The sequence below is a fragment of the Oncorhynchus nerka genome, linkage group LG2, assembly GCF_034236695.1.
Source record: "Oncorhynchus nerka isolate Pitt River linkage group LG2, Oner_Uvic_2.0, whole genome shotgun sequence".
Lineage (NCBI taxonomy): Eukaryota > Metazoa > Chordata > Actinopteri > Salmoniformes > Salmonidae > Oncorhynchus > Oncorhynchus nerka.
This window is the reverse complement of record NC_088397.1, coordinates 74,090,867-74,106,699: the sequence shown is the minus strand read 5'-3', so window position 1 is coordinate 74,106,699 and position 15,833 is coordinate 74,090,867. Positions and strand designations below refer to the sequence as shown.

The window sequence follows — 15,833 nt, the reverse complement described above, 5'->3', positions numbered from 1 at the left end:
AGTATTTCTACTTGCACATCCTCATCTGCAGATCTATCACTCCAGTACTATTTGCTAAATTGTAATTACTTCACCACTACGGCCTATTTATTGCCTTACCTCCTTACTTGATTTGCACACACAGTATACAAATGTTCTATTGTGTTATTGACTGTACGTTTGTTTACTCCATGTGTAACTCTGTGTTGGTGTTTTTTGTCGCACTGCTTTGCTTTATCTTGGCCAGGTCACAGCTGTAAATGAGAACTTGTTCTCAACTGGCCTACCTGGTTAAATAAAGGTGATAAAAATGCATAGTGCTATCTGTAAGGTTTGGTGGAGGAGAAATAATGGTCTGGGGCTGCTTTTCATGTTTCGGGCTAGGCCATTTAGTTCTAGTGAAGGGAAATCTTAACGGTACAGCATACAATGACATTCTTCCAACTTTGTGTCAAGTTTTGGGAAGGCCCTTTCCTGTTTCAGTATGACAATGCCCCCGTGCACAAAGCGAGGGCCATACAGAAATGGTTTGTCGAGATTGGTGTGGAAGAACTGGAAAGAACTGGAATGGCCTGCACAGAGGCCTTACCTCAACCCCATTGAACACATTTGGGATGAATTGGAACGCCAACTGCAAGCCAGGCCTAATCACTCAACATCAGTGCACCACCTCACTAATGCTGTTGTGGCTGAATAGAAGCAAGTCCCCACAGAAATGTTCCAACATCTAGTAGAAAGCCACCCCAAACGAGTGGAGGCTGTTATAGCAGAAAAGGGGGGACCAACTGATATTAATGCCCATGATTTTTGAACGAGATGTTGACAAGCAGGTGTCCACATACTTTTGGTCATGTAGTGTACACGAGACAGATAGACAGATAGAAGAAGAACAAAAGTAGAAAGACATTTGAGTTATCAAATCAGTAATATTGAGCCACTGACCTTCCATTTACTTTTAGCAAAGTTCTTCTTGATCTGAGCACTGACAGATTCATGGATGTTCTTATCAAGAGCTGTGTCTCCATAGGTCCTGCAAACAGGAAAAGAGAGAGTTTAGAGAGAGAAAGAGAGTAAGGAGGGGGCAAGCTGTCAGAAGTTTAACGTTTGAGTTATGGGACGTAGGCATTCTAGCCTGGTTTAACCAGCCTGAATCATATGCAAGAATGCATTGAAGGGCGTGGGGAAGAACCAGGATGTGGACATGAAGCAATGGTTAGGGTAAGAGTTGTGGTTGAGGGTTCCAAAATAGTTATTTGGCTGTCTCCATAGGATAATCATTTTAGGTTCTAGGTAGACCCCTTTTGGGTTCCAAGTAGAAACCTTTGGGGTTCCATGAAAAACCCTCTGTGGAAAGGGTTCTACCTGGAACCAAAAAGGGTTCTTTAAAGGTCTCTCCCATCGGGACAACCGAAGAATTATTTTAGGTTCTAGATAACACTACACTCTTAGAAAAAAGGTGCTAAGGTTGAATCGGGATGTGGAGATGAAGCTAGGCTTAGGTTTGTGGTTAAGGCTAGGGTTAGGGTTGAACCGGGTCGTGGACATGTAGCTAGAGTTAGAGGTAAGGAAATCTTGGATTACCAGGGGTGTTGGAGTGCTTTATCTGTGGTATATCTCTTCATAAAGTCTTTTTCCATCAGGTGACAGATAAAATCCTTAGCTGGAATGAATAAAAACAGTTTCAAATCATTACAGAACAGACATAATACAGTATAACTAATGATTTACAATTCCATACAAAGTAGACATGGTATTAATTCACAGTCAAATGTAATCTGTCTTTGAAACAATTACAGATAATTGAAAACGATTCATGCTATTTGAATTTGATTCTGTTTGTTTTATGTATGTGATCCTCTTTGTCTTGTTTCTGTTTGTCCTTATCGTTATTTATTTTTTTAAACGAATGAAAAAGGGGGTATAAGGTACCTGAATCGGAGATGTCATCCCAGTACGGAGAGTCAAACTCATACTCTGCCTTCAGTATCTGCTCAAAAAGCTTAGCATCGTTCTCGTCGTAAAACGGAGGGTATCCGCATAATCTGAAAGAGTTCATGTGACATGAGGTAACAGTTATTGCTCTATACATTGAACCCAAATAATAAAATGTCCAATATAAATTTGGTTAGGATATAATATCCCTATAGTGCTATTAAGTGCCAAGAGTCCCAGCCACAGGTGGACCGTACTTTCTCAGACATAAATGTGCAGGTGTGAAGGTCATGCACAGAACCATTTTATAATTTTCGAACATTTGGATTGAGCTGCTCAATGCAATGTCAATTGGCGCTAATTAATATTTAATTAAAAGTGCATTACAGTGGTTTGGAAACACAATATAATTTTAAAAGGAGGCAAATAATTAGTTGGACAATCTTTTGTCATCATTGTGAAGTCACCAGATTGACTTTAGATGCAGTATTTAGCTAGCTAGTTTGAGGGGACAGCACCAAATTTTAGCTATCTAATGTTAGCATTGCTAGCTATTTTTGACAAACTTTACTAGCTAATGGCAACATTGCTCTTGTAACGGCGTTCTTCGTTTGTAGAAAGAGAGTCGGACCGAAATGCAGCGTGTAGGTTACTCATGACTTTAATGAAAGAATGCGTACATGAAATAACTCAATAACATACTAAGCAAAACAACAAACGGAACGTGAAACTAATACAGCCTATCTGGTGACTATAACACAGAGACAGGACAAACACCCACAAAATACGACGCGAACTCAGGCTACCTAAATACGGTTCCCAATCAGAGACAACGATAAGCAGCTGACTCCAATTGAGAATCGCCTCAGGCAGCCAAGCCTAACTAGACACACCCCTAATCAACACAATCCCAATTACTACAAACCCCAATACGAAACACAACATATAAACCCATGTCACACCCTGGCTTACCCAAACATATACCAAAAACACAAAATATAATGACCAAGGCGTGACAGCTCTTTCTTTAAGCAAATTTGATGGCATCATAATGATGGCAAAGTTGTTTCCTACAAATGATTTGCCTTCTTTAGCACTGCCATCGTATTTCTAAGCCATTGTACCGCTCAGAATGACTGGGCATCAATCATCAGTCAGTCATCATTATGGTGACGGCGCTATGTAGAACGTTCATAACAATGGCAACGACGCGACCGAGTGACTGAGGTGCAAACCATGAATATAACAGATTTTTAAATGCACAGGCACCAGTATACAGAGTATGAGGGACTGTATTTGTGTTAGAGTACTAAACAGATGACTTACAGAATATAGGAGATGACTCCGATGGACCAGCAGTCTACTGCTTTGCTGTACGGTTTCTGAGCCAACACCTCAGGAGCTGCCAATAACATGAAACAGCGAAGTCAGAAGAAGGAGAGAGTGAAAGAGGGCGAATGAGAAAGACAGAGTTGGAAAGAGGGACAGGATCACTGAGAAAGACAAAGGGGGAGGGAGGGACACTGAAAGAGACAGAGTGGGAGCGGGCGAAAGACAGAGATGGCGACAGAGAGGGAGAGAGTGACTGAGACAGAGTGAGAGAGAGTGACTGAGACAGAGGGAGAGAGAGTGACTGAGACAGAGCCCATTGAAGTTCTTGTTTCACCCTCTCAATCAGAGATCTAGTGGGCAACATCAAACAGAGAGAGAGGGAGAGAGAAAGGGAGAGAGAGAGAGCGAGAAAGAGAGAAAAAGAGATTTCACTTGCTTTGGCAATGTTAACATATGTTTCCCCTTTGAATTGAATTGAGAGAGTGTGTTCTTTTGAAGCACTAACAGATGACACAATAGCACTCCAATATAATAGCATGCTTCAGAGGAGGTTGTAAGTGGATCAGGGAGAGAGGGAGGGGGTAGTGAGAGAGATCCCGCACACACACCCACGGACACACACACACACCTTACCCACATATCCTGGGGTCCCACAGGCTGTAGACATGACACTGCCAGTGTCCTCGATCTTAGACATGCCAAAGTCACTGATCATTATCTTAGAGTCCTCGTCCATACTGTAATACAACAGATTCTCTGGCTACCGAGAGGCAGGGAGAGAGAGAGAGAGAGAAAGAAAAAGATAGAGGGAGAGAAGGGGAAAAGTGAGAGCAAAAAAGGAGGCAGAAAAAGAGTAGGGGAGACAGAGAAAGGATGGGAGAAAGAGAGGAGGGTAAAAATGTATATAACTTGGTTTACTTGAAGCTTTTCTCACAGAAACCTTAACAATTCTGGTAAGATATAATTGGCAAGACAAGCTGTTGAGGCAGGTACCTCCATACAGCCTGGGATGTAAATTAACCTGGATTTCCAGATTTCTCACATTGGTGAACACGAGACATGGATGTGTGGCAATGCAAGACAATGCGTAACGGGAGGGTTATTTTGTTTGAGTACTAATCTAATGGACAGCATCTAATGCATCGCTGTATCTATTTCTACAGGATCCATTACTATTGGACAAGAGTAGTGTACAAGTTCTAACATACTGACTCTCCAAGGAGTAAGCAAACAGATCAGGCCTCTGCCCTCTTCTGATCCCTCAGGTCCCTTGTGTAGGATGCTCATGTCATGGAGATTTTTGTATGTATGTGTGCATTTGTAAATGTGTGTGTGTTTGAGTGTGTGTGCGTGCGTGTTTGTATGTGAAGTTGGAGTACCTTCAGGTCCCTGTGTACGATGCCCATGCCATGGAGGTATTTGACAGCGTCCAGGATCTGGTGGATGAGTTGGCTGGCGTCTCTCTCTGTGTAGAAACCCTTCTCTACGATGCGGTCAAATAGCTCCCCTCCAGACACCCTGATCGAGACAGAGGAGAAACATTAAAGGGAGAGGCTTTACACACACCCACATGTATTGAACTCATACTCCAAACCAATCCCCCAATCTGTCCCCGATTTATGACTTACAGTATTCCTAACAGAACACTGAATAAGAAACATGTTTAATGCAACATTACCAGAGAGAGAGAGAGAGAAAGAAAGAGAGAAAGAAAGAAAGAAAGAGAGAAAGAAAGAAAGAGAGAAAGAAAGAAAGAAAGAAAGAAAGAAAGAAAGAAAGAAAGAAAGAAAGAAAGAAAGAAAGAAAGAAAGAAAGAAAGAAAGAAAGAAAGAAAGAAGAAAGAGGAGACTCACAGCTGCATGACCAGATACAGGTGGGATGTGCTCTCAAAGATGTCCTTCAGTGAAACAATGTTGGTGTGCTTGATTCTGAAAAGACAAAAAGACAGTAAGACAGAAAGTGCTATGCCCAATGTTTTCCAGCAGTGCTATCTCCTAATGTTTTCCAGCAGTGCTATCCCCAGTGTTTTCCAGCAGTGCTATCCCCAATGTTTTCCAGCAGTGCTATCCCCAATGTTTTCCAGCAGTGCTATCCCCAGTGTTTTCCAGCAGTGCTATCCCCAATGTTTTCCAGCAGTGCTATCCCCAGTGTTTTCCAGCAGTGCTATCCCCAATGTTTTCCAGCAGTGCTATCCCCAATGTTTTCCAGCAGTGCTATCCCCAATGTTTTCCAGCAGTGCTATCCCCAATGTTTTCCAGCAGTGCTATCCCCCAATGTTTTCTAGCAGTGCTATCCCCCAATGTTTTCCAGCAGTGCTATGCCCCACGGTGTCTCACTCGCAATACTGTCATATGATCGCCAGGTGGCACCATTGCTGTGTGTAAGAGTGTATAGGAGCGACACAAACAAAAACATTAGGCTAATGGTCAATGAAAGAGCCCTATACGGGATCCAATCAATACAGAACTAGTCATATCGTAGGGCCAGTTGTTTTCTCACCACATCAAACAGTGGTCTGACATAGATGAGTGTTTCATAATCTCTAGCCAGAATATGGGGCCAGCCACTGACATTGGTTGAACACCAGTGTCCATGTCTTCATTCAGCACCACTGATGAGAGAGAAACTAGCAAGTTAGGGGTAGTTCTACAGTGACTGAGGGAAATACACTGGCAAAAACAGCACTGGTAATACACTGTTGTTCTGCTCTGTTGTTATAAGTAGTTATGTAGGTGATATGTGACACTGTGTGTTCTTGCTGTAAAGGAGAGAGGAGGAAGGAGAACGTATAAGTGTGTTGGGATCCAAGTCAGTGTCTGTCTATGAGTATTTCTTTGTATCACGCTCTGTTTACTTCTCCCTCATCACAAACCCATCTCTCTCCTGCTGTCTCTCTCTTTTGCCTTCTCTCTTGCTCTCTCTCCTTCTCTTTCTTCATTACACTGCAGAAAGGAACTCCACACACACAATCTCCCTCTGCCTCTGTGTGATGTTACCCTGGCAACAACGACACTAAAAATAGGGCTATCTTCTTTACTCCTGACATTTCTGGTGAACAACCCATTGTTTCTACTGACACATAGATACCATACCATGCTATACCATACTACACCATACCATGCTATACCATACTACACCATACCATGCTATACCATACTACACCAAACCATACTACACCATACCATGCTATACCATACTACACCATACCATGCTATACCATACTACACCATACCATGCTATACCATACTACACCATACCATGCTATACCATACTACACCAAACCATGCTATACCATACTACACCAAACCATGCTATACCATAATACACCAAACCATGCTATACCATACTACACCATAACGGAGGCAGGGTAGCCTAGTGGTTAGAGCGGTGGACTAGTAACCGGAAGGTTGCAAGTTCAAACCTCCGAGCTGACAAGGTACAAATCTGTCGTTCTGCCCCTGAACAGGCAGTTAACCCACTGACAGGCTGTCATTGTGCAGCACAGCAATCTCATTCTCTATGTTACTGACCTGTACAGGACAGCGATCTCATTCTCTATGTTACTGACCTGGGCAGCACAGTGATCTCATTCTCTATGTTACTGATCTGGGCAGCTCAGCGATCTTATTCTCTATATTACTGACCTGTGCAGCACGGCAAGCTCATTCTCTATGTTACTGACCTGGGCAGCACGGCAAGCTCATTCTCTATGTTACTGACCTGTACAGCACAGTGATCTCATTCTCTATATTACTGACCTGGGCAGCACGCAAGCTCATTCTCTATGTTAGTGACCTGTGCAGCACAGCGATCTCATTCTCTATGTTACTGACCTGTGCAGCACAGCGATCTCATTCTGTATGTTACTGACCTGTGCAGCACGATGAGCTCATTCTCTATGTTACTGACCTGTGCAGCACAGCGATCTCATTCTCAATGTTGTTCTCCTTGCCCTCCAGAGCCTTCTTTGGGATACACTTGATGGCTACCAGCCTCTGTGTCCCCTTTTCCTCCGCTAGCACCACCTCCGAGAACGCCCCCCTGCAGCACAGGAAACACACATTTTCAAAAACATGACACACACACACACACGTACAGTTACACTTACTAACTGCAAAGACCAATTCAAATGCTGTACATTAACAAATGATATGCAGTAAACTGTATTAAAGGGTGGTTGCTGAACGTATGCCACCAATGAAAAAGTGAGGCCTGTCTCTGAGGTGGGTCACTAAAACGACAGTGACATTTAAATAAAAGGAACGGTTCGGGATCAAATGAATAGGTGGAGTTCCTGGGAAATAAGGCGAGTGTCCACCCTGTGTGTGTGGTGTGTGTGTTTGTGTGGCTCACTTTGCTCAGACAGTGAGCTGCATGCCTCATGGTGGGGTGAATGCGGGTACAGACAGAGCCTTCCCCCTTGAGAACACACACCAAGGTAGGGTATCCCCCTGGATACCCCTGGCCTAACCAGGCACAACCTGTCCAACCCTAACCCATTCCCCATGGCCAGTCACTATTAGCAGGCACATTCTGTCCAGTGTCCACAATTCCCTTCCCTCCCAGGACCACAGTGTCTCTCCACCTAAGGAGGGGATCCCCATGGTCTAACCAAGCACATCCTGCCGGTCTCTCATCCTATCCTTCCCATGATACCTCCCAGCACTGTAGGCTCTCTCCACCGAGAGAGTGGATCCCCATGCCAGCTATAACCAGGCACATTGTGTCTGTCTCTAAGCGATCCCAGTAGCCCAGCAGGCAGCACCTCTCTATCCAGGAAATGTGTCCCCACGGCCAGTCTCTAACCAGGCACATCATGCGTCTCCCATCCCACCCACCCAATCCCTCCCACCCCACCCTACCCCATCCTTCCCAGCAGCACCACAGGTTGTCTCTCCACCCATGGAGGGTTTCCCTACGGAGGGCGAGTTATTATAACAATATCATCACATGCTGCCCGTCCCCTCATCCAACCCCAGAAGCACTGCATGGTACGTCCCAGGCCAGCAGCCTCTCACAGCCGTGTGTGTCATGGCAGCCGGGTCCCGTGGGGCCCGAGAAGAGGCTGTACAAACACAAACATGACTGGGTTTTCTCACTCACCATTATCAGCCATTATAACAATCCATCCACATCAGCCATCCGAACTCCCACAAAAACTGCACTCCATCTATCTATTATTGAGATGATAAAGCATTTCCTTTTTTATTTCTACGAGCCACTCTCTCTCTCACCACTCTCTCTCTCACCACTCTCTCACTCACCACTACTTTCTCGCTCACCACTCTCTCTCTCACCACTCTCTCTCTCTCTCACCACTCTCTAGAAAGGAACATAAATTTCAACATACCAATTAGGATTTGGCTAAAAATACTTGAATCAGCCATAGAGCCCATTGCCCTTTATGGTTGTGAGGTTTGGGGTCCGCTCACCAACCAAGACTTCACAAAATGGGACAAACACCAAATTGAGACTCTGCACGCAGAATTCTGCAAAAATATCCTCCATGTACAACGTAGAACACCAAATAATGCATGCAGAGCAGAATTAGGCCAATACCCACTAATTATCAAAATCCAGAAAAGAGCCGTTAAATTCTATAACGACCTAAAAAGAAGCGATTCCCAAACCTTCCATAACAAAGCCATCACCTACAGAGAGATGAACCTGGAGAAGAGTCCCCTAAGCAAGCTGGTCCTGGGGCTCTGTTCACAAACACAAACACACCCTACAGAGCCCCAGGACAGCAGCACAATTAGACCCAACCAAATCATGAGAAAACGAAAAGATAATTACTTGACACATTGGAAAGAATTAACAAAAAAACAGAGCAAACTAGAATGCTATTTGGCCCTACACAGAGAGTACACAACGGCAGAATACCTGACCACTGTGACTGACCCAAAATTAAGGAAAGCTTTGACTATGTACAGACTCAGTGAGCATAGCCTTGCTATTGAGAAAGGCCGCCGTAGGCAGACATGGCTCTCAAGAGAAGACAGGCTATGTGCTCACTGCCCACAAAATGAGGTGGAAACTGAGCTGCACTTCCTAACCTCCTGCCCAATGTTTGACCATATCAGAGACACATATTTCCCTCAGATTACACAGATCCACAAAGAATTTGAAAACACATCCAATTTTGATAAACTCCCATATCTACTGGGTGGAATTCCACAGTGTGCCATCACAGCAGCAAGATTTGTGACCTGTTGCCACGAGAAAAGGGCAACCAGTGAAGAACAAACACCATTGTAAATACTGAATGTGGTGGAAATCTAGCTCACTTCTGAAAAGTGGTAAAAATCTTTTAAACAAAACTCCACCCCTCATTGCCTCAGCGGGTTAGGACCACCTCTGGTCCCATAACAGACAAAAATGACAGTTGATAAGCATTTTGCCTCAGCAAGCCACCTATTTGAAATAATGTTTTTTTAAATTACTCTGAAAGTTCCACTAGAGGGAGTATTTTATTCACCTCTAAACAGAGAATTATGCACTTCCAAGCACTCACTTCATTTTCTTAATTTTAACAATTTTAAGACAATGATGTACGAACTACCTTGCAAAAAATGTATGTAAAAAAATCCACAGGAGCTGATTTGTTTGATCCTTTTCTACTGCAGCTTTCTGCCACCTCATTGTAGAACCTTTGTATACCTTTGTATAACTTCTGCCCAATTTCTATACTATATTAAATTGGAATAACTGGCAAACTCTCAGCTAAGAGATTTTTTAACTTCAAATTCTATTCTTAATAATGTGCACCGATCTGGTTTTAGACCTGGACATAGCACCGCTTCAGCAACTACACTTGTCTTAAATAATTTGTTAAATTGCTTAGATTATAGGAATCACTGTGCAGCCATATTTATAGACCTATCCAAGGGATTTTATACTGTCGACCATGTCCTACACTTTCAGAGGTTGTCTGAGATGGGCCTCGGCCAAGGTGTCTCACGAGTGGTTTGAGAAGTATCTGTCAGACAGGACACTGTGTGCTTTCTGATGGGATCAAGTGAAATTACTTCGACATTACTAAAGGTGTCCCACAGGGGTTAATTTTGGGACCTATTAATATTCATATAAATAATATTGGTTTATCTGGAAAAATCAGTAACATTCATCTGTATGCAGATGGCACTGTTATGTACACTATTGCCTACTGCTGACCAGCCTATGTTAGAGCTGTAATCTGATTTTGTTGCCCTGCAGAAAGCCCTTGTAGATTTAAAAGTTGTACTTAATGCAGAAAAAAAATAAAAGTATGTTGTTTTCTAATTCTTGTAGAAATATTTCAGATGGTTTACACATTTATGCTTTGGATGGTTCTTTCATCGAGCAGGTTCCCGAAAATAAATATATAGACTTCTGGATTGACAAAAATGTTATGTTTAACAAACATACCGATGAGCTAGTTAAGATGCTGATATTTACAGTACGCTTCTTTTATAGAAATAGATCATGCCTCTCCCTAAGCAGCAGGAAGCAGGTTGTATGGGAAAGCCTTCCTGCCAACTTCCTGCATCAGCCACTACTCTAAAACCCTTGGATGCAGGGTATGATAGCGAGCTTCACTTTATCACAGGTGATAGGTTTAAAACTCATCACTGCATCCTTTATCAGAAGATCGTCTGGATCTCTCTTACAGTGCCTTCAGAAAGTATTCATACCCCTTGACTTATTGCACATTTTGTTGTGTTAGAGCCTCAATTCAAAACTGATTACAGTAAATCATTTTTTTCCCTCACCCATCTACACACAACACCAGATGATGACAAAGTGAAAAAGATGTTTTTTTTTTCATGTTTGAACATTTATTGAAAATTAAGTACAGAAATACAGTACTTTTTACACCTGGATTGTGCAACACTTGCCCATTATTCTTTTCAAGTGGTACTCAGTAATGTCTTATATTCGATGTTCCCCAAACATAACATGTTATATTCAGGACAAAGAGTCTATTGATTTGCCACATTTTTTGCAGTATTACTGTAATATCTTCTTGCAAACAGGATGCATATTTTGGAATATTTCTTATTTTTCTTCTTTTCCCTCAATTAGGTTAGTATTGTGAAGTAACTACAATGTTTGTTGATCCATACTCAGTTCTCTCCTATCACAGCCATTAAACTCTAACTGTTTTAAAGTCACCATTGGCATGGTTGCCGGTTTCCTTCCTGTCCGGCAACATATTAGGAAGGACGCCTGTATCTTTGTAGTGACTGGGTGCATTGATACGCCAAAGTCTAATTAATAACTTCACCATGCTCAAATGGATATTCAATGTCTGCTTTCTTTCATTTTTACCCATCTACCAATAGGTGCCCTTCTTAGCGAGGCATGGAAAACTTCCCTTGTCTTTGTGGTGTAATCTGTGTTTGAAATTCACTGCTCAACTGAGGGACCTTACATATAATTATATGTGTGGGGTACAGAGATGAGCTAGTTATTAAAAAAATAATGTTAAACACTATTAATGCACACATAGTGAGTCCATGCAACTTGTTAAGCACATTTTTATTCCTGAACTTATTTAGGCTTGCAATAACAAAGTGGTTCAAGACTTATTGACTGAAGACAAAAATGTTGAAAAACATAATTCCACTTTGACATTATGAGGAATTGTGGGTAGGCCAGCGACAAAAAAAATCAAAATTTAATCCATTTTAAATTCAGGCTGTAAGACAACATAATGTGGAAAAAGTCAAAGGGTGTGAACATTTTTCTGAAGACACTATAATTCCCATTCACTTACAACCTGATTTGGCTGCAAACTTTCTGGTTCTCAGACTCTGTTACTATTAGCAACCCTGTCCTGCTATAGGGTAGCATGGTGCATAGCTTTAACTTACTGTCTATCACTGAGCTGAGCATAACACCAACCACACACACACACGTGCACGCACATGCACACACACACACACACACACACACACACATGCACACCAGGCACGTGTACAGATAGGGCTCAACCAGTGCCCGAGAACCTGCCCTTTTGCCCTCCTTTTCCCTGTCTCTTTAAAAAACATATTTTAAGTGTAACTAATTGCACATCAAACTAGTTCATTTCATGAACTCTTGAATCTCAGAAAATTCCCCCTCCCTGGCCCTCCAGCCCCAAGTGCACCTGTCTAACTTCTGCATGCAACAGCCACTTGCTACTGACACTGGGCGTTTGAATACTGGTAGGCAACTTTATGTTGGATCTGTCATGTGTATATCTCTCACTGTTGGGGGCCAAGAAGGGGGCAATTTGACTGTGTGTTTGTAAAGGCAGATGTTGGCACAGCAGCAGAACAAACTGAAGTCAAGTAAAAACATGTTTGTTTTGACAGCATAGCTAACTAGCTAGCTGGCAGATTTACATCATTATTCGCTATGATCAGCTGACAGCCACTCTTTTCCCAATGTCAATAAATGTGTCATCTAGTTAGTAGGCCTAGGAGTCAGTGGCATGTGTGATGAGTGATTGTGTTGTTGCAGAAAACCAATAGGCCTACAAATGTTTACATGTTGGCTACATAGACAGTTGGTATATAGTATGAATTTCAAGTTATGAATTCGACCTATTTTATTTTGAGCACCTGCCCTCCCAAAGCTCTCTGCACAGCCCTAACGCACACTAAATATCTTACATAACTTTAAATCATATTGTATATATTCTAATCCTATGCATTCCATTGAATTCCCATATATTGTTTGTTCCCCTTGCATTCATTTTTAAAGTCGCTGTAAGACTCCTCATGATGAGAAATCCTGCCACAAATGGCCTTCAGTCTTGTGCTCAATGAGCCAGTGGTGCAGAAATGGTTGCATGGTTAGGCTGATTCCAAAAGGGGGGAATCAAATCTCACACACTCACTGCATTTCTCATTCAACAGAACTGTTTTTAAATCAAATAAAGTTGCACTTGTCATCGACTCGGAAAATAACACAGCTTTATTTGGTCTGTTCGACCCTCTCTATATTCGGGCTGTAGCTATAAAGTCTGCCCTGGCCTGTTTTACAGTAAATATTGACTGATATTTTATCGCTAGTATAAAGAGCCCTGTCTTAGTCTGTCAGTAAAATCCCAATGACCTGTACCTGGCAACCCCCAAAAAGCACTGGGCTGAGGGCCTGGGGACGAGTGAGAGGGACAATCAGAGAAGAGTAATTGGCTCCCTTACTACAGAGTGTTAAACATACAGTTGATGTCGGAAGTTTACATACACCTTACATTTAAACTCAGTTGTTCACAATTCCTGACATTTAATCAGAGTAAAAATTAGAGTGAATGATTTATTTCAGCTTTAATTTCTTTCATCACATTCCCAGTGGGTCAGAAGTTTACAAACACTCAATTAGTATTTGGTAGCATTGCCTTTAAATTGTGAAACATTTTGGGTAGCCTTCCACAAGCTTCCCACAATAAGTTGGGTCAATTTTGGCTCATGACAGAGCTGGTGTAACTGAGTGAGGTTTGTAAGGCCTCCTTGCTCGCACACGCTTTTTCAGTTCAGCCCACAAATATTCTATAGAATTGAGGTCAGGGATTTGTGATGGCCACTCCAATACCTTGACTTTGTTGTCCTTATGCCATTTTGCCACAACTTTGGAAGTATGCTTGGGGTCATTGTCCATTTGGAAGACCCATTTGCAACCACACTTTAACTTCCTGACTGATGTCTTGAGATGATGCCTCAATATATCCACATAATTTTCATCCTCATGATGCCATCTATTTTGTGAAGTGCACCAGTCCCTCCTGCAGCAAAGCACCCTCACAACATGATGCTGCCACCCCCGTGCTTCACGGTTGGGATGGTGTTCTTCGGCTTGCAAGCTACCCCCTTTTTCCTCCAAACATAATGATGGTCATTATGGCCAAACAGTTCTATTTTTGTTTCATCAGACTAGAGGACATTTCTCCAAAAAGTACGATCTTTGTCCCTATGTGCAGATGCAAACCGTAGTCTGTCTTTTTTTATGGCAGATTTGGAGCAGTGGCTTCTTCCTTGCTGAGTGGCCTTTCAGGTTATGTCGATATAGGACTCGTTTAACTGTGTATATGGATACTTTTTTTCCCCTGAGGTCTTGGCTGATTTATTATGATCTTCCCATGATGTCAAGAAGAGAGGCACTGAGTTTGAAGGTAGGCCTTGAAACACATCCACAGGTACACTCCAATTGACTCAAATGATGTCAATTAGCCGATCAGAAGCTTCTAAAGCCATGACATAATTTTCTGGAATTTTCCAAGCTGTTTAAAGGCACAGTCAACTTAGTGTATGTAAACTTCTGACCCACTGGAATTGTGTGTAATACAGTGAATTATAAGTGAAATAATCTGTCTGTAAACAATTGTTGGAAAAATGACTTGTGTCATGCACAAAGTAGATGTCCTAACCGACTTTCAAAACGATATATTGTAAACAAGAAATTTGTAGAGTGGTTTAAAAATGAGTTTTAATGACTCCAACCTAAGTGTATGTAAACGTTCAACTTCAACTGTAGTATAACTGTCTCACACATGCACACGCACACCAGTTTCAACAGAGGACAGGATTAGAACCCGATGTGAATAATTACTTAGCTGGTGACTCCCTCCCCCTCTCCCTGTGTATGATATATATACATATACAGTGGGGCAAAAAAGTATTTAGTCAGCCACCAATTGTGCAAGTTCTCCCACTTAAAAAGATGAGAGGCCTGTAATTTTCATCATAGGTACACTTCAACTATGACAGACAAAATTAGAAAAAAAATCCAGAAAATCACATTGTAGGATTTTTTATGAATTTATTTGCAAATTATGGTGGAATATAAGTATTGTCAATAACAAAAGTGTCTCTCAATACTTTGTTATATACCCTTTGTTGGCAATGGTGTTTCCTGTGACATCAGGTGGTGTAGGTGTCCTGGAGGGCAGGTAGTTTGCACCCGGTGATGCGTTGTGCAGACCTCACTACCCTCTAATGAGCCTTACGGTTATGGGTGGAGCAGTTGCCATACCAGGCGGTGATACAGCCCGACAGGATGCTCTCGATTGTGCATCTGTACATTTTTGTGAGTGTTTTTGTTGACAAGCTGAATTTCTTCAGAATCCTGAGGTTGAAGAGGCGCTGCTGCGTCTTCTTAACCACACTGTCTGTGTGGGTGGACCATTTCAGTTTGTCCGTGATGTGTACGCCGAGGAAATAAAACATTCCCACCCTCGCCACTACTGTCCCATCAATGTAGATAGGGGGCTGCTCCCTCTGCTGTTTCCTGAAGTCCACGATCATCTCCTTTGTATTGTTGACATTGAGTGTGAGGTTATTTTCCTGACACCACACTCTGAGGGCCCTCACCTCCTCCCTGTAGGCCGTCTCATCATTGTTGGTAATCAAGCCTACCACTGTGGTGTCGTCTGCAAACTTGATGATTGAATTGGAGACGTGCATGGCCACGCAGTCGTGGGTGAACAGGGAGTACAGGAGAGGGCTCAGAACGCACCCTTGTGGGGCCCCAGTGTTGAGGATCAGCGGGGTGGAGATGTTGAGCAACAAAATGGAGCCGTGGACAGCTTTTCCGAAAGGAGGGCGGGGGAGGGCCTTATATGCGTC

General features: G+C 42.6%; 1 protein-coding gene across 1 annotated transcript in view; it reads right to left on the bottom strand.

Moving 5' to 3' along the window:
• Positions 1 to 15,833, bottom strand: part of LOC115146140 (calcium/calmodulin-dependent protein kinase type 1-like) — a 43,144-nt gene that overhangs the window by 5,387 nt on the left and 21,924 nt on the right. Inside the window, exons 3-10 of the mRNA XM_029687997.2 lie at positions 7,153 to 7,284; positions 5,097 to 5,171; positions 4,623 to 4,761; positions 3,877 to 4,003; positions 3,238 to 3,313; positions 1,909 to 2,021; positions 1,561 to 1,639; positions 922 to 1,009 (exon numbers count right to left, since the gene is read on the bottom strand). Coding sequence (XP_029543857.2) covers positions 922 to 1,009; positions 1,561 to 1,639; positions 1,909 to 2,021; positions 3,238 to 3,313; positions 3,877 to 4,003; positions 4,623 to 4,761; positions 5,097 to 5,171; positions 7,153 to 7,284 — 829 coding nt within the window. The remainder of the gene's footprint in view (positions 1 to 921; positions 1,010 to 1,560; positions 1,640 to 1,908; positions 2,022 to 3,237; positions 3,314 to 3,876; positions 4,004 to 4,622; positions 4,762 to 5,096; positions 5,172 to 7,152; positions 7,285 to 15,833) is intronic.